The sequence below is a fragment of the Lathamus discolor genome, chromosome 4 (assembly GCF_037157495.1).
Source record: "Lathamus discolor isolate bLatDis1 chromosome 4, bLatDis1.hap1, whole genome shotgun sequence".
In the NCBI taxonomy this organism is placed as follows: Eukaryota; Metazoa; Chordata; class Aves; order Psittaciformes; family Psittacidae; genus Lathamus; species Lathamus discolor.
The window spans coordinates 109548384-109566626 of NC_088887.1; the positions used below are offsets into that span (position 1 = coordinate 109548384).

The following is an 18243-nucleotide window of genomic DNA, read 5'->3' on the forward strand; positions in this document are numbered from 1 at the left end:
TTTTGGAATGAACTTCCCAAAACTTGATCTACCATAGCTTGGGCCTGTGTCAGTAGTCTTGGCATCATGTGAGCCCGTAAGTCAGTTCCTCAGTTGTCTTGCCATGACTTTGCCCAGACATTGTTGGCACTTGCAGACCCTGCCTGCTGCTGTGGGTTTCACCTTACTACTCTGTTAAGTTTCCTCTTAAGTTACACCCCTCATCTTAAAGCTACATTTTGCACGTTTGTGACTGGTAGATTTCATGGGGACTCCTCCACAGCATCTCTCTGTATAGATGTGTATGTAGGAACTGGAGATGCCCAAATGGGAGACCAGGTCTGTATCTCAGTTGCAACAGGACTGCAGCCCTGACAGGGAGATAGGGGGAGATGTATGTGCACCTTTGCAGCTACAGATGCTGGTTTGAGGTGCCTTAAAGCTGAATTTGTTTGTTGTTAAAGCAGTGGCTGAAAAGCATTACTTTAAACTTCACTGATCTTATGCGCAAGCAGAGCTTTGAGTGTTTTCTGCACTGATCATAATTATGTTTTGTTGTGGTTTTGTGGTTGTTTTTTTTTAAGTAAGGTCTTAACTGTTCATGTTTAGTTTAGCTTTATCATCTCTTCAGTCACTGACTTCTACTGTTTGCCCTGCTAATAATGCTGCTGTTTGACTTTTCTTTTGACCGTTATTTTTTTATAGCTTCCCATATGGGTACATCTTGCATTGTTATTGGGGAAATGTGCAAATAGGTTTACAAAACACGTACACTCCACCCTAGTGAAGAAAACATGAATAGTGTTCTCCTTGCCCATCATCAACAACAGCAAAATCCCAACCCAAAAACCAAACATGCTTTGCCCTGAGAGAATTAGGGAGGCTTAGCTGCAAAGCCTTTATTTTGTGAGGTTGTTTAAAGTGGGATTAAGAACAGATGTTGGGTAGCTTCAGGATAATGAATTGTTTAGTGGGGAATATATAAATATTAAATTCTAACATCACGAGAAATGGCAATATTGTTTCTGGAGCTGTTCTCCTGTTCATGTTACAATAACATTCCCTCTAACAGTGCTGAGAATAAAATACATAATTGTGACAACATTTCTTCACAGTCATTTTTCAGTAAGTATGTGGAGCCTTGTGACTGTTCAGAACTTAAGACTTCATTAATTTATGCGGGTTTCTTAGACTGAACTCAGACACTTAACTTTAAGGGAGTCTCAAAATTATCACTTCTAAATACAACCCCAAAATGTGTGTATGTGGAATAAAAAAAATCTTCATTTAAAAAAAATGCTTCTTGGAAGAGGATTTCTCAAAATACGTATTGTGTGTCTGCTCCTCTGTATGTTGGAGGATGAACACAGAGATATGTGACTTCTTTGGTAACCTGGTTCAGGCTGTATCTGCAAGAACAGAATAAAGTAGTGAAACAAGGTGCAAGTAAATGACATCCTACCTTTTCAAGTATGTACAATTCTAGATACATTTTTGCCATGTTCCAGTAATGGGTAAAATGTTAGGGAAAGGAGGTTTTTCCAGGTGTATTCAGAAAAGGCTAGATTTTTCCTGGTTTTGAGTGAAAGTTTTTCACTTCATAAAATAATTTTCGGTTTCACAATTTCTCTTGGCTTCCTTATCCTTCCGGCTGGCTTAGGTGATGAGCTTCCTCCACTGGCCTCTGATTGGTTTCTCTGTTTTTACTAAACTTTGATTTTATGTCTCTGAAGCTACATTTGTGTTTGCTTACATGATTTAGGTATTGTTTTGCATGTAGTTTACTTATGTCTTCCTGTAAGTTTTCATTAATGCCCCAGTAGTTAAAAGCCATGAATAAATGTGGTTTAGGCCGTGCCATTTTGAAAGTACACTAAGCCAAAGAAGTTTTCCATGTCAAAGTTAGATAAACTTTGAAAACTCTAAAAACTCCCTTATCTTGTTTTTAATCACCTCCTTCTAAATAGCTATGATGGGACAAAATACTCCTGAAATTTTAGCAAGGTTGATGGAGGAGGAGGTGCTGAAACCTGGGTGTTGGCAGAGAAGCTGGCTGTCCTGTGTGCCTGTCTTTCTTAGTTTGGTTAGATGAAACACTTCTGCAATAACAGGCAAAGCCTAAACTCTCAGGAAAAAAAAATGCATCCGTTTAAATCTGTCATTGAGTGATGACTTACGTGTTGGGGTTGTAGATGAGGCAGATAGGGGGTTACCCATGTGATGTCCTGTTACCTCTGTGACATGCTTACTGTAGAAGGCTAGATGTGAGTAAAAATAACTCCACCCTTGCAACAATGGGTGGTTATAGCTGCTCTTTCAGCAAGTATAATTTGAAATTGGACATCAAGAAAAAACAGATACTGTAAAACACCTCTTCACAAACTAATAATATTAAAGTTTCTCTTGCTAGAGTAGAGCAGTTGCTGACTATATTTCATGTACAGTGGGCCTGAAAATAATTTATATATCATGACCATCCAAACTTGTGCACTTTGGAAAATGAGTATTGCCTCTACCAGGATTATTATGATCTGCTGTCTAGTAGAAGGGGGGTCACAATGGTTCTTTACATAAAACTTTGTCTTGAAATTCACTGGTACAATCCTGGGATTTTTTGTTAAGCCATGGTTTATAGCTACAGAGATGAACGACCTGAATCTTATGATCTAGTTGCAAATTAGGATTTCGAGGGCTGTGGATGGGCTAGACTTCAGTTTTTGGGGAACCAGGACCTGTCATGGAGGATGATCCACCCCGCAGTAGACGCTGCGGTATGTGTTGATGCTGAGACTCAGAATTCTCCTTCTCACCCTCTACAGACTCTGGGCCTGAACTTAGGACCCGTATTTCTTCTATGCCTCCTTGCAGGCGAAAAAGAGAAGCGCCTGTGGTTGGTGGGAGCTGAGGGGACAGTTTGGTCCATTTCCACCAACCCTTCTTGCTTCAGGATAAGGAGCTCAAGTTCAGCTCCAGGAGACAGAGGAAGGAAGCAGGAGAGCAGGACTTGAGTGAATGCAGTTGCAGTAAGAGCACCTTATGGCTTTTTGTATTCTTTTTGTGTTCTTCGGTAACAGGATAGAAATCCTTTCAGGGTTCCTGTGCAACTGGAGTAATGATATGTTGTTCCTGTTGAAGGCATATTGCTTTGTAGGATCTTACTGACTTCAGGGGACTCTGCATGGATTTGCCCATTGCCATCAGTCAGGCGTTTCACATTACTTTGCTCAACAGAACTGTGGGTCAGACCTTGCTTGTGCTTTGAAACATTAGAACAGTGAATGGGGAGATTAGCAAATAAATAACATGTAAGTTAAGGGTCTGAACTGTAGCCTTGTGTCAGCATTCATCCTCTGGCTGTCCACAGCCAGAAGGCTACCGTAAGCTAAGTTATAGGACAGTTCTCAGATTTATTGGTTGTTAGTGTGCTTAAAGTGATGTCCTAACTGCAGCTGTGGAGTAAACAGTAGCAAACAGGTATGAAGCACACAAATTATTTTCTAAAGCATTTTGTCTTCACTGCTGTTATTGCTGTATTCTGATTTTCATTGTCTAAACTTACAGAAGCATAAGACTATTTAACTTTACACTGAATTTTCTTGGAACCAATTCAAAACCTTTTCTCGACCCAGAAATTATGAAGAAAGTGTTAAAGTTTAAAAAGAAAACCAGATTTTGATCATAGCATATGTAAGTTCTGAGATAATTCTGTGTGCTGGTTTTGCGATTATTTCGTACGGGTCTTTGTGAGTAGTTTGGTGCAGCACTGACAAGTTTGACTTGTAGCTCTTGGGGTACACAGAACTCAGTAATTTTTCCAAATTCTGTTGGAACAGTCCTTTGTAGGGTGGATGGAGTCTGAGCCGATCCTGTTCACCTAATGCTTGCAGAAGAGCATTTTCAGTGGTACGAGTCAATGTCCTGTTAGTTTAGTTGAATTTGTGGATTTTCTTGTTGAGCCATATGCACTGTAGTCACGAAAAAGAAAGTCCTAAATGAACTGTGTGAGGGGACAGACAAGTCAGAGCTGATAGTGGGTGAACAGCTTACATAGGTATGTAGACCAGCTATGGACATCTGTTTGTCAGTGTCGTGCTACAGCTACCTGAGGGCTATAACCTTCATCATTCTCTATTCTTTTATCTTGATTCTCTATGATCCTGCTTTCTTGAAAAAAGACTCCATCTTCCTCCCTTTTGCTTTTCAAGTTCTGCCCACTTTTCTTCAAGTAGCAGGTCTTGGGTGCCTGTTTTGATGTGGAGAAGCAGACATGAACAGTGGAGGCAGTTCCTCTGCAGACCAGTTGCCATGAATCATGTATCTGTATGTGTACATACATGGGTAGTGAACACAAAATGTATTGTACATATAAATGCATGGTAATGTCAGTGGAGAAGCCGTACCAGTCGAAATTTGAGGGTTAAATTGTTAGTGGAAAAATAAAATCTTGATAGTTTTTGTTGTTTGTCTTGGAAGTCTTACCTCAGAAAATGTATTGATGGTAATGATTTACTCTGGCTCCCTAGTCAATGTGTGTGTAGATATATATAAAGATATATATGTATATGTATGTATAGTATCTTACATGAGACCATTTCAGAACTGAGAGTAGCTCTTATCTCAGACCACAGTTTATCTCCTGGTTTACTTGCAAAATACTAAATAAAGTACTTCAGCTCCAAAATACAAAGCAAAATCTGATAAAAAAAAAAAAATGAAGTCTTTTTTCCCCAATTAAGTCTCTGCGTGAAAGCAAGATGTGAGTGAGTAGATGTGTAGGAGGCAATTCCTCCAGTAGTCACGCATTTGTTCCAAATATATACTGAAAAATACTGGGCACCTGGGGGTTTAAATAATTCAAATAATAATTATTCTTGTGAAAGATATTTTTTAAGAGAAGTTTTTGTTCAGGAAGACTTAAATCTCCACCATGTTGTCTCTACTGCAGGTCTGGTCAGATGCCGTCTACTGCATCTTTTTTATGGATCTTTAAACATGCTCTTTGAGTATCTTTTAAGTTGGAAGACGAGTTACTGTTCTGGCTTAAATGATCCTTTGAAAAACAAGCGCAAAGGAAGTAATGGGCACATAGTTGAAGTTGTTTATTACACTAGCTAGGTTTTCTGTAGTAACTTAGCTATTACTCAAGCTAAGTAGGCTCTGGCAGTCATGTAACGACAGATCTGAATTCGATTGCAGAAGCTTCTATCGATACCAGTTGTCTAAACTGCCTTCTGGCCTGGTGCCCAAGGCAGGAACATCTGATCCACTCATAAAGCAGTTGCTGAATGCTGCAGAGCTGAGCATGTTCGTGTAGCCTGAATTGTTGGCTGGTGGCATCTGCTTCATGAGTGGATCCTTTCATTGTTAGGTATCAGCATCTGCTAGAGAAGTAGAGTGAATCGCTGAGAACAAAAGTGTGGTTAATCATTCAGTTGTCTGTGTCTGACCCCTGTATTTGATCTCTTTGATTAGCTATTTTAATAAGGCAAGTGACAGCTATTGAATGTGCTATGATACACTGTAGGAAAAAAACTTGAAAAGTGTTACTGCTAAAACTGCACTGGAGGCCCATGACTTCCACAGAAGTCAGGGAAATGTGGTCTTTGGGCATGTTGCTTGATGTGACTTTGGTAGAGTTAAAGTTGGAATCTCCTTATTCTGAGAATCTGATTCTTTTGCGTAGAATTGTAGAATAGTTAGGGTTGGAAAGGACCTCAAGATCATCTAGTTCCAACCCCCACTAAACCATCTCACCCAAGGCTTTGTCCAATCTGGCCTTGAGCACCGCCAGGGATGGAGCACTCACAACCCCCCTGGGCAACCGATTCCAGTGCCTCACCACCCTAACAGGAAAGAATTTCCTCCTTAGATCCAATCTAAACTTCCCCTGTTTAAGTTTTAACCCGTTACCCCTTGTCCTGTCACGACAGTCCCTAATGAAGAGTCCCTCCCCAGCATCCCTATAGCCCTCCTTCAGATACTGGAAGGCTGCTATGAGGTCCCCACGCAGCCTTCTCTTCTCCAGGCTGAACAGCCGCAACTTTCTCAGCCCGTCTTCATACGGGAGGTACTCCAGTCCCCTGATCATCCTCGTGGCCCTCCTCTGGACTTGTTCCAACAGTTCCATGTCCTTTTTCTGTTGAGGACACCAGAACTGCACACAATACTCCAGGTGAGGTCTCAGGAGAGCAGAGTAGAGGGGCAGGATCACCTCCTTCGACCTGCTGGTCACGCTCCTTTTGATGCAGCCCAGGATACGGTTGGCTTTCTGGGCTGCGAGCGCATACTGCCGGCTCATGTTCATTTTCTCATCGACCAGCACCCCCAAGTCCTTCTCTGCAGGGCCGCTCTGAATCTCTTCTTTGCCCAACCTATAGCTGTGCCTGGGATTGCTCCGACCCACGTGTAGGACCTTGCATTTGGCATGGTTAAACTTCATAAGGTTGGTATCAGCCCACCTCACAAGCGTGTCAAGGTCCCTCTGGATGGCATTCCTTCCCTCTAGCGTATCAACTGAACCACGGAGCTTGGTGTCATTGCAAACTTGCTGAGAGCACACTCAATCCCACTGTCCATGTCACCAACAAAGATGTTGAACAAGACTGGTCCCAACACCGATCCCTGAGGGACACCACTCGTTACTGGTCTCCAGTAACTTGCCTATATAGCAGAATTTACTGCAGAGTAATTCTCTTCAGGTATTTTTTGTTATTTAAGATACAGAAATCTGGTTTTAGGGCTTCTGCATCTTAGTAGAATAGTACAGTAAGTTAAAATTTCATAACTTTTGTTCAAGTGTTTTGCAGCTAAAACAATTGCTTATGTGGGTAGAGTAATATATTTTGCTCTCCTAAATGTATTATGTGCACTAGTTAAATATTATTGCTTGGCCTTGTGTTTGATAACTTTTTTTTTTTTGCCTCTTTCTCTGTTTCCCCCCCCTCCCATTCTCCTCAGCTACGTTATCACCATCACATGGTGTTCCCCTGCACATGCTTCTCAAGTTCGCTCATGATCTTTCTTCTCTGCATATGCCTCACTTTTTCTTGGCTTCCCTGCCTGCTGGGACATGTTGGCACACCATCTGGGCTTCCTTTATTCCTTGCTTCTCTGAGCATGTTTTGCCTGATGGTGGCTGTCAGCAAGGTCCAGGCCCAATGGTGCCATTGCCATCTGTGGTGGCTTGTGCTCATCCTTGTATATTGATATTCAGTTTCTTATTCTTGTCTCTGTTAGGCTTCCAGGCTCTCTGCAGTCTAGACACCATTCTGACGAACAAGTGATGTGTTGAATTATTTTTTCATAAGCTGGTAACAGCCCACAGACCAGAGTTCTAGAATAGTTTTATTTTACCTCTTGATTGCAGGGAAGGCAAGACTCCCCTACATATATGGTGAAGCTTGATTTGGAGAGTTTGTGGTGGATTTTGAGTCACACTACAGTAGAAATCTCAGATTTTTGTTTCTACCCTTGTCAAGTTTGTAATGTACTTTACTTGTAGACATAAACATTGCCTTTGGCAAGAAAGTTCCTTCTTGGCTTTAGTAGTAGCAGGTACAAGCAATTCAATCTTCTTTTTTTAAACCCAAGAAAATTCTCTTAGCAAGCATCTTTGCCTTTCCATAATCCTACTGGTGTTTGGACTGTACTGTTCGTAGGGGACTTTTTTTGTAGGTGGGAATAGTGTGGGTGTCAGCTGAAAACACTCCGGTGCAGACTCCAGCAAAGTCTGGAGGAGTGCATAACTATTGTTTGTGACTTGCTAATAGACAGATTTTCCCCAGTATAATTGTAGGAAGATGCTGAATTCCATTTGTTCAGTGCTGTCTTGCCATAGCAAAAGTCTGTCAAAAATCAGACTTTGCCTCTAGCAGACGTCTCTGCAAGCAAATGGGAATGCTATTTATCCCATACTTCATTATGTTTATCCACCATCATGGGGAGGATTTTTCTTAATAAAAGTAGATGCAGAGATAACAGTATAAACTAGTTGACTAAATCTTACTTAAATAAAAAACCCTAATCCATTACTGATTTTAATAATAATGTCACTTGAATGCTAGAAGTTGTTAATTTTAAGATACTTTCACTGTCCACAAGTGACCAATAAGTAATATTTTCTGGCATCTAAAATACTGTCACTTCTAGTATATAATAAAAAAAAATATATATTTTGCATGTCTGTGATCATCAACATGAAACTGCCCGAACAGAATCACCTGGGGGAGGGATTTCATACTTCCGATTATTTTTTTTTTTTTTTTTTAAAGCAAAACTCGGTTTTAGAAGTCAGAGGAAGGAGCAAAAAAGCAGACACCACTTCAAATATGGATGTGGTGGTAGTTCTTCGGCCTGTTACTGGCGTATACATGGTGACTTCAACTGTAGTCTTATGAGGAGAGCATCTAATTGTTTGCAGCCCATTTGCTACCTTTCTTACGGCTCTTTTACCTTCATTGCTTGGCACTCTCCATAGTGACAAGTTGTAATTACATATATATTTCTTTAAAGGTATGTTACTGAGGTAAGAAATGCTTGTACTAAGCATGTTGTTCTGAATATGTATGTGTAACTTCCGATTTGCTAAATGTGTCTAGTTACCGCTTCTATTTAAGACAAAACCGAGCCCCCAAGCCCCTTATTTTTACCCCTTAGTTTTCCATATGTACATTCACCAGGTGTCTCCTAGCTCTGTTATGTGTTTTTCAACTGACAGTTGGTCCAGCCCTTTCTCATATCTACTTCTGTTCTGAGTGTCACTATGAAATTCTATTTTAAATTATTTGTAATACCTGTTTGTGTTAATCAGTTTCTGCCTGGGTAACATATGCCAGATTTTTAGCCTTTTTAGTAATTTCCAGTTGTTTTGTCCTTGTAGTATCAGTGAATAATTGGTGTACCATCAAGGGAGGAGCAGAGAAAAAGACAGTCTAATTTAGAAATGAGGAAACTTATATCAGAAAGAAACAAATGATGGTTTATTTTGGAGAGGAAGTATCACCATTTATATAAATGGCAGTATATAAACTTATGGAATTAAATGGTGCTGCTGTTTCAGGTGCTTTTCTTTGTCTTCCCATAGTAGAAAAGGATGGTTGCAGGCACAAAAATATTCTGCATTTTTTCAGATCAGTGGATTGACACTAAGATTGCCAGAGCTAAATAGTTGCTACAATGTTGGTGCACCTCTTGTTTTGTTGGTAGAGGGGGGGGAAGATGGAGCTTCATCTGTGATAGGGTTACTTGTAACATTCTCATAATGGTGAGAAAGGGGAGAAGGAGGTTTTAAGAGGGTGTGCTGACCTCAAACTCATTGGGAGAGGCTTATTTCTGATGGAAAGCTGAATCTACTTTTTATCATGTCCCATACTGGAAAGAAAAGGTATTTGTATGGAAGTTATGTGGGGCCTTTTTTAGAAAGTATCTGGTCAAATAGTCAAAGAAGGCAAAACCTGACTTAGAATTTTACACAACAGTTCCTGTCCTTCCAAAATAATACACGTTGTTATGCCCGTGTAAGCTGAAACAGGTTATCTCCTGAGAGTGGGCTGATTTATTTGTTGGTGGGTTTTTTAGGTGCAAAAAGTGTACATAGAATATGTATATGCGTGGCAGCGGAACAAGATGATCTTTAAGGTCCCTTCCAACCCAAACCATGCTATGATTCTGTGCTGCGCTTTCCTTTAAAGCTTTATATTAGCAGTACTTTACTTCCAGTGTACCAGATAACCACTGCTGGAGTGCAGTGAAGGCAGTGGACTGTAAGCTGTGTGCTCCCTCTGGTGGCTATATAGTTTAAAGCTCACCTGCTGCACTTGTCCGTTCTGGACAGTTTTGAGAGTCCAAGTGCATAATGTATTGTTGTGCACAAGTAAGATAAGTAAAATAAAAATTATTGTAATTTTTAAAATTAATACAGGAATATGATGTGTCGTGTGTTTCTAGGGTGCCAGAGGTCTCCTGTAATCAGACTTCAGTGAAGTAGAAAAGTTAGAGGTCTCTTTTCTAGTTATTGTAAGCATAAGGGGATATTTCCTGTAAAATTTTACTTCTCTTAATGGTGGCATGATTTGCTGTTGATGTCCCTGAGAGTACCCTTAAGTATTACAGAACACTGAAAATGGATATGATCTCTATATGACAAACTGAAATATTCTTTGTTAATGCGAAATCAGTTCAAGATGAGGTAGCTATGATTTGCTGCTCTTGCTCTAGGAGTGTGAATGTAAATGACCCCAGACTTCCAAAATGTTTTGCTTTGTCACACCCAAAGGATTCCTTCTAATGTGGCTGTAATTAGTGAGGCTTTATGAGACTGCAAAGCTGTGAGCTGCAAGGTCAGTGCTGCTGAAAGGGCAGCATCACTCCACTCCTTTTCTCACTGTTGCACTGGCTCTGGCACTTGTCTGACTTGTTGAAGATTAAAGTAACAAAAGAGTGTTCCTTCCCCTTGTCTTCTCTTCCCCCACCCCCACCCCCCTTTTTTTTTTTTGTGGTCTAGTTGTTAGATGGGATAAAGCAAGGAGGTGACAGGACCATGTAGGTGAGAGCAGGAAGAGAGTGGGATCTCTCCTTTTGATAGCAGAGAGTTACTAAAATAACTCAAGAAATTTGATTCTTAGTTCTCATGAAACTTCATTGACTAAAGCTGTGTGTTCTTAGGGACTTCAGAGTATTCCTGTTATTGCACTTCAGTAGAGGCTGTAGATTAAATGCACTTTAAATGGTAATTGGCTCTGAGAAAAGCAGCATATCACCAGCTGCTATGTCGTATATAATGCTAGCACAGCCTTCTGTGCTGGCTTCTGGTGAGCCAGGCTGGTGAACTGATCCAGAAGAAAATAACCTGCCTTTGATGGGATGCTTTTCAGTGGTCACTTCCCCAGTCTTGTTCTCTGTGCATTTGCACCAATGCTTGCCCATAAAATGGGGGAAAAGTGGGGACTGCTTTTTTGTTTGGTCTGGTATAAACCAGGTATGCAAAAGCATTGACTGAAGTGCATGTGAAGGTGTTGCTGTGTAGGTCATTCCTGCATTTTTGATAACCTGCTCCAACTACTCTCCTGGCATTCAGTACAGCTGCTGGCTCTGTTGCAGTGAATATAGCTAGAGTCCACACAGAAGTACTGTCCTTCAGACTGCAGAAAGCAAGGAGAGGTTGGGAACAGTTCCTGCTGATGGCTGGCTGCATTCAGAACTGAGGTTTTATCTTGGAAGTGTCACATGCCCAGATTTGGTGAGGCTGCTTCTTCACGTTTACATTTGCTTAAAAGTTATTAAAGTTTGGATTTCTGCATTAGGTTGGAGTTCACTGAACCTCAGTGTCCTGGAAGGACTCAGGTGCTGCCATGGAGCTTACTTCTGTCTCAGTTGTTCAGCAGTGCATAATGCCCCAAATATCTAAAAGCATTTCTGTGCATGCATCTGCCTGCAACCTGCTGACTTGGCCCTTGAGATGCTGCTCCCAGCACGCAAAGACAGGCATGAGCTGAAAGCATGCCGCTGTCTGTGTGCGTGCACAACCTAACACAAGCTGCTGCCTGCCCTCAGGGGTGTACAGGCAAACACTGTGGTGTTGCCCACAGAGCTGGTAAGAGCTGTCCTGGGGAGTTCTGCCCCCAGACTAGCTGTAGAGCAGAGCAGATTTGTGAAGGGACAGAACATGTATTCTGGGTCTCTTTGCAGCCACTTTCCTGTGCTACTTATTTTGCTCCCCTCACAGGCATTCATCGTATCTACACAGGAAAAGTTCTGAGCGCCAGAAGTTTGCTGTGCAAGGAGGAGCACAGCTGTTGAATAGCACATTCTTGATCCAGGAATCAGCAGCCTGCTTTCCCTTGCTTCATTTACTCAGATTATTGACTTTTAATCTGTGGTGTTATGTGCTTATATTTAAATCTTCTGTTGTCTTGTGTTTTATCATGGATGAGAGAATTGAATCAGATTTGATATGTTTTATTTATAAAACTCTTGATCTTTTTGCTGAGGTCTTTGTGCTTTTTTTCCCAAAGCAGTGGGTATAAATCAAACCAGGACTGGAATTTGGAGTTTGGAGTTCAGCTGAAGTTCAGTAACCTATGCTCTCACCTTGGTCTGGTTCTGCAGCTTGTATGCAATGGGTCTATGTTTGCATGTTCCTTTCTCAAAGGCACACCAGTTTGACTTATGCTGCCTTGTGGTATCAGTCTACTGTAAGAATATTTTGTGCTGTGTGCTTGTTCAGATAAATCCCAAATAGCAGGAATCAGAGGATATTAGCAGCAAAAGTGGAGAGCAATGTGGTGTTGTGAGCAGCTGATGTTTTCTGCAGGGTTTTTGCCTTGGGCAGCAGAGGGAATATTGGGGCTGCCCAATGAAGCGGGGCTGTAGTGCAGGCAGTTATCTCTCATTTGAGCTCTGTAGGCAGTATCCCACCTCACAATGATCCACGTTGCTGCATAGTTTCATGCTTTACATGTGGTTGATTTTCAGGTAGAAACCATCATGGAGCTGGCTTTCAGCAGTAGTGGAGCAGCAGGTGTTAACTGGGCAGCCAAGGTGCTCATAATGCAAGGGGATGGGTATATAAAAGAATGGGCTTAAGCACCTGAGGAACCACTGTAGCCATTCCCAAATGGGCTGACCCGTCTTCAGCCAGACTCCTCGCTGTCTTTAGGTTGTCAACTTTAATATTAAACACTAGAGGGTAGCATGTTACTGCCAATACTTCATTTTAGAACATACGCGTAGTCATTTACTGTCATTTACGTAGTCAAGACTTAAATTTTTTTTAATCCCTTCAATTTATTTTACAGTTCAATATTTTAAAACAAATGTAGAACAGCAGAAAAAATAGTGCTTTGTTTCCACAACTGTGGGAGTGTGTAGCAGCATTTGGTGGTGTGCAAAGAGATTTTTTTGTTTGAGTAGAAAAAGATCTGGATTGAATTTACATCTTTTATCTGTCTCCAGAAGTGTTATTAGGAGCACAATACTTAGAATTATTCACTCTCTGCCTTATGTCTCAATATTGACCCTTATGTGCATTATATAAGTACACAGTGGTAATAAGAGGCCATGACCGAGAGAGAGCAGGTGATTTTACTAAGAGATACTAGGTTTTGATGTTCAACAAGGCAGATATTTTTAAGTTCATGACATTGCTCATACATTTACAATTGGGATCAGGTTTTAGTGCTTAAATAACTAGCCCCCCCCCCTTTTTCTTTCAGGCACCACCTTCCATGGTCAATAATGAGCAGCGCCAACATGCCGAACACATATTCTTATCATTTAGAAAATCAAAATCACCATTTGCTGTTTGCAAACACATTTTGGGTAAGTTTTCATCATGAAGTTGAGGATGTACCTGTTTTTGTAATTGGAATTTTGCTGCTGTTCTGCATCTGGGAATATGAGCATCAGTTTTGATTTTGATGAGGGGTACTTTTGACAGAGGGTGAAGCCTATTGCTGCCCTTTCTGGTTTTGTTTCTGTCAGCTTTAAAGCTATAATGTGTGTAGCTAAGTTCCTAAACTGATTTCATAAATTCAGGTTTCCTCTGTGACTTGATTATTGTAATACTGTCTATAAACTGTGGAATTTACAGGACTGCCTGTGTGATTGTTTGGCTTGAAGCTTCCTGTTAAATCAGCCAACAGTGCAATTTTACACACCAGATTTTGCACTGGTGCTAAAATTTTCCATGGTGGCAGTTTATTTCAGGTGAATGTTTTAGTAAGTTGCTGTTAACAGCCAGCTGCTGTGTCTTAGGAAAGTTTGTCACCTTGTAGAAGCAATAGAGTATTGGTTTGAAGTTCTGTGTAATTATACCTGTGGAGAAGGGAGAGAGAGAGGTAGGTATCACCTTTTATCAGAAATTTCTTGGGGTTTAATGGAAATGCTGTAAGTGTGGTTGTGTTACAAGACTTAAATGTTTTTATAGGTACTGTAGAGACTTTAATTAGAGTCTGGCAGCTAAATAATTTGGAAATTGCAGGAGCAGTAAGCATCCAAGATTCTTAATCTGTACCCCTACATATGAGTGTTGGGGGGAAAGCAAAGGAGAAGTGTCAATAAAAGCTTGCAAGAAAAACCTGGAAGTTTGTGGAAAAGAAGACACACCAAAAAGACAAAATGCAACTTTTTTTTTTTTTTCCAAAATATTCACCAGAATGATCACAGAAATACTGGAATTATGCTTAAAGTATGATTATTTTCATACATAAGTCACTCTACTTTTTTTTTAAATTGTTATTTCTAAATTTACTGGATTAGAGACATACAGTTCATGAATATTAGGATGTCAGTATTGCAGGCCTACTACTGTGTCGTTAGATTACACTGTGATATATAGAGCAGGGTATGCTTCCTTTCCTGCACCCATTTCCCAACCAAATTTTTTTCTACAAATTAGTTTTTTCAGGTTTCAATATATTATAGCACTACTTACCTGGTCTTGAAGTCTGGAATCACACTTTTTGCTTTATGGGTCAGCAAAATCAATGCTTTTTATTTCCACATTAATTTTTGGAGATTTTTAGATGGGCAGAAGAGCATACTGAGTAACTTTGATCAAAATGGTGTGCAAACAAAGGAAAAAAGAGGCTTATAAAAAATGGAAGCAAGGACAGGCGGCCTGGGAAGAATACAGGGATGTTGTCCAGGAAGCTAGGGACCAGGTGAGGAAGGCTAAGGCCCAGTTAGAATTAAACCTAGCCAGGGATGTTAAGGATAACAGGAAGGGATTCTACAGGTACGTAGCAAACAAAAAACAGACTAGGGACAACACAGGCCCCCTGAGGAAGCTTTCGGGAGAACTGGCTATCCTGGATTTGGAGAAGGCTGAGGTTCTGAAAGACTTCTTCGCCTCGGTCTTCACTGGCAAAGGCTCTGACTGCACCACCCAAGCTTAGAAGGTAGACACAGGGACTGTGAGAATGAAGACCTTGGGCCCACTGTAGGAGAGGATCTGGTTTGAGACCATCTTAAAAATCTGAACGCGCACAAGTCCGTGGGACCTGACGAAATCCATCCGCAGGTCCTGAAGGAGCTGGCGAATGAAGTTGCTAAGCCACTGGCCATCGTATTTGAAAAATCATGGCAGTCAGGTGAAGTTCCCGACGACTGGAAAAAGGGAAATATAACCCCCATTTTCAAGAAGGGGAAAATGGAAGACCCGGGGAATTACAGACCAGTCAGTCTCACCTCTGTGCCTGGTAACATCTTGGAGCACATTCTCCTGGACAGCATGCTAAGGCACATGAAAAACAACAAGGTGCTTGGTGACAGCCAGCATGGCTTCACTAAGGGGAAATCCTGCCTGACCAATTTGGTGGCCTTCTATGATGGGGCTACAGAATTGATGGATAAGGGTAAAGCAGTTGACGTCATCTACCTGGACTTGTGCAAAGCGTTTGATGCTGTCCCACACGACATCCTTGTCTCTAAATTGGAGAGATATCAATTTGATGGATGGACCACTCGGTGGATAAAGAACTGGCTGTAACCAACCGGTAACGAGTTACTGGCTGTAACTGAGACCGGTAACGAGTGGTGTCCCTCAGGGCTCGGTGTTGGAACCGGTCTTGTTTAACATCTTTGTTGGTGACATGGACAGTGGGATTGAGTGTGCCCTCAGCAAGTCTGCCGATGACACCAAGCTGTGTGGTCCGGTTGATATGCTGGAGGGAAGGGATGCCATCCAGAGGGACCTTGACACGCTTGTGAGGTGGGCTGATGCCAGCCTTATGAAGTTCAACCATGACAAGTGCAAGGTCCTACACCTGGGTCGGAGCAATCCCAGGCACAGCTATAGGTTGGGCAGAGAAGAGATTCAGAGCAGCCCTGCAGAGAAGGACTTGGGGGTGCTGGTCGATGAGAAAATGAACATGAGCCGGCAGTGTGCGCTCGCAGCCCAGAAAGCCAACCGTATCCTGGGCTGCATCAAAAGGAGCGTGACCAGCAGGTCGAAGGAGGTGATCCTGCCCCTCTACTCTGCTCTCCTGAGACCTCACCTGGAGTATTGTGTGCAGTTCTGGTGTCCTCAACGTAAAAAGGACATGGAACTGTTGGAACAAGTCCAGAGGAGGGCCACGAGGATGATCAGGGGGCTGGAGCACCTCCCGTATGAAGACAGGCTGAGGAAGTTGGGGCTGTTCAGCCTGGAGAAGAGAAGGCTGCGTGGAGAATTCATAGCAGCCTTCCAGTACCTGAAGGGGGCCTATAGGGATGCTGGGGAGGGACTCTTCATTAGGGACTGTCGTGACAGGACAAGGGGTAACGGGTTAAAACTTAAACAGGGGAAGTTTAGATTGGATCTAAGGAAGAAATTCTTTCCTGTTAGGGTGGTGAGGCACTGGAATGGGTTGCCCAGAGAGGTTGTGAGTGCTCCATCCCTGGTGGTGTTCAAGGCCAGGTTGGATGAAGCCTTGTGTGGGATGGTTTAGTGTGAGGTGTCCCTGCCTATGGCAGGGGGGTTGGAACTAGATGATCTTGAGGTCCTTTCCAACCCCAACTATTCTATGATTCTTTGATCTGTCATAAGTGATATGTCACTACTCAGAAATAATGAAAGTTCATTAAATCACCACATCGTTGTCTCAAAAGAGGGAATTAGGTGTAGCATTAATAATGAATGCTACATTGCAGACAGTTTTATTTCTGAAATGTGGCTGGTTGGAGGAATCCTGTTTACACCTTTGGATGTCTAGAAATATTACATCCTTAAACTGTTCATATGCTACCACCATTGAGAAAACAGCATACTTCTGCATGGGACAAGATTTTCCTGGCAGTGCAGGCAGTTGTGACACTGAGAGACTGTTCCCAAAACTCTGTGCTTCTTGAGTGTCTATACAGTCTGGACAAAAAGAACAGCTAGTTAAGACTTGGGAGCTGAGAAGGGAGAGGCAGGGATTATGAAATTAGGAACCAGGGAAGGGAAACAAGCTGCTGATGCTGAAGAGTGCTCATGCTGAGTTGAAGTCTGCTAATGGGCTGTGTGCAGGTAAGGATGGGCAGGAACCAGATGGCTTGATAAAGAAATGGGGGGGGGGGGGGAAGATCAAGACAAGAATTAGAATGTAGGTAGAGGGAGATAACAAGGATGTTGATGGTGTTCGTGGAGAGAAGAGTGTATGAGCAGTACAGGGAGAGGATGAGCATAAGGAAAAGGGGAACAGCCACAACCATGCAGTTTCTTTGAAAACCTGGAGTTGAACCCAGGAAGCATGAGGCTCTACCTTCTTTCTGTTGTAAGTTTGTAGCTGCTAAATGTACTGGCAAAATTTGTCCTGCCTTTCCTTAGTAACTTCATGTAGAGGATAAAGGCACTCTGACTAATTACAAGCTTATACTGGGTGCTGGAGGCCTGCGCTGTTAATGATTGCAGTTGATAATGATTGGTTCTTGAAGGAGAAATTTCATCCTCTTCTTTTTTAATAGAATTCTCCTTTTGTGTCAGCTTTGTCTAGTTTGAAAAGCCAGAAGTTAACAAATGCCAGAATTAAAATTCCTATCCAGGAATAATTTGGCTCAGTTTGTATGTGTTGGACATATGCATTAATCTTGATTAAGTGGTTACTTAGTTTTCCAAATTAAGCTGAGTAGATTTAAAAGTAGTTTATTTTGATTTAAGAATGTTTACCTGTGTAGGGTTTAGATTTGGAGCCTGATCAAGTTACTTAAAAACATTTTAGCAAATTTGCTGCTATTTTGGGTATAGAACTTTTATATAAGGGAAATGTATATTACAAACCTGTGTGTATATAACTGGGGAAAGAAAGTTTGATGGACTTTAGCCCATCATCTCATGACTGAGGCTTTCTGAAACAAACCCAGTTTTAGCCCTGGCACATTGCCCATCATAGCTCAAACTCCACTTCTTGTTCAGGAATTTTGTTTCACCATTTTGTATTTTACGCTTTTGGCATCTGGTGGGTGTATCCTTTCTGAATATTCTTTTTAAGTTTTTCTATAGGGTGTTACCTTCTTAAGTAACATCTTTTTCTATTTTCTAGTGCATCTATATACAAATTAATCAGATATTCAGATAAGAAGGGCTAATGATTCCTACACTGTGGTTGGGAGTTATATTTTCATTGCCTCAAGATAAATATGGGAGCTTGAGCATGATGCAGTAAACCTTAAATGCACCAGTAAAACTTTTGCTGTGATTGTAAAATGTAAATGTTTTCTTTGGGTGTGTTTCTCATTGTCATTTGTAAAATACATGTAATTTTATGCACTGCTGGTTCCAAAGGCAAGCATGCAAATGATAGAGGT

At 41.5% G+C, this 18243-nt stretch overlaps 1 protein-coding gene across 2 annotated transcripts in view; it reads left to right on the forward strand.

The window, feature by feature from the left end:
* Window positions 1-18243, forward strand: part of XPO4 (exportin 4) — an 82693-nt gene that overhangs the window by 9018 nt on the left and 55432 nt on the right. For both annotated transcript variants that reach the window (XM_065678557.1, XM_065678558.1), the window contains exon 2: window positions 13191-13296. In XM_065678557.1, coding sequence (XP_065534629.1) covers window positions 13191-13296 — 106 coding nt within the window. The remainder of the gene's footprint in view (window positions 1-13190; window positions 13297-18243) is intronic.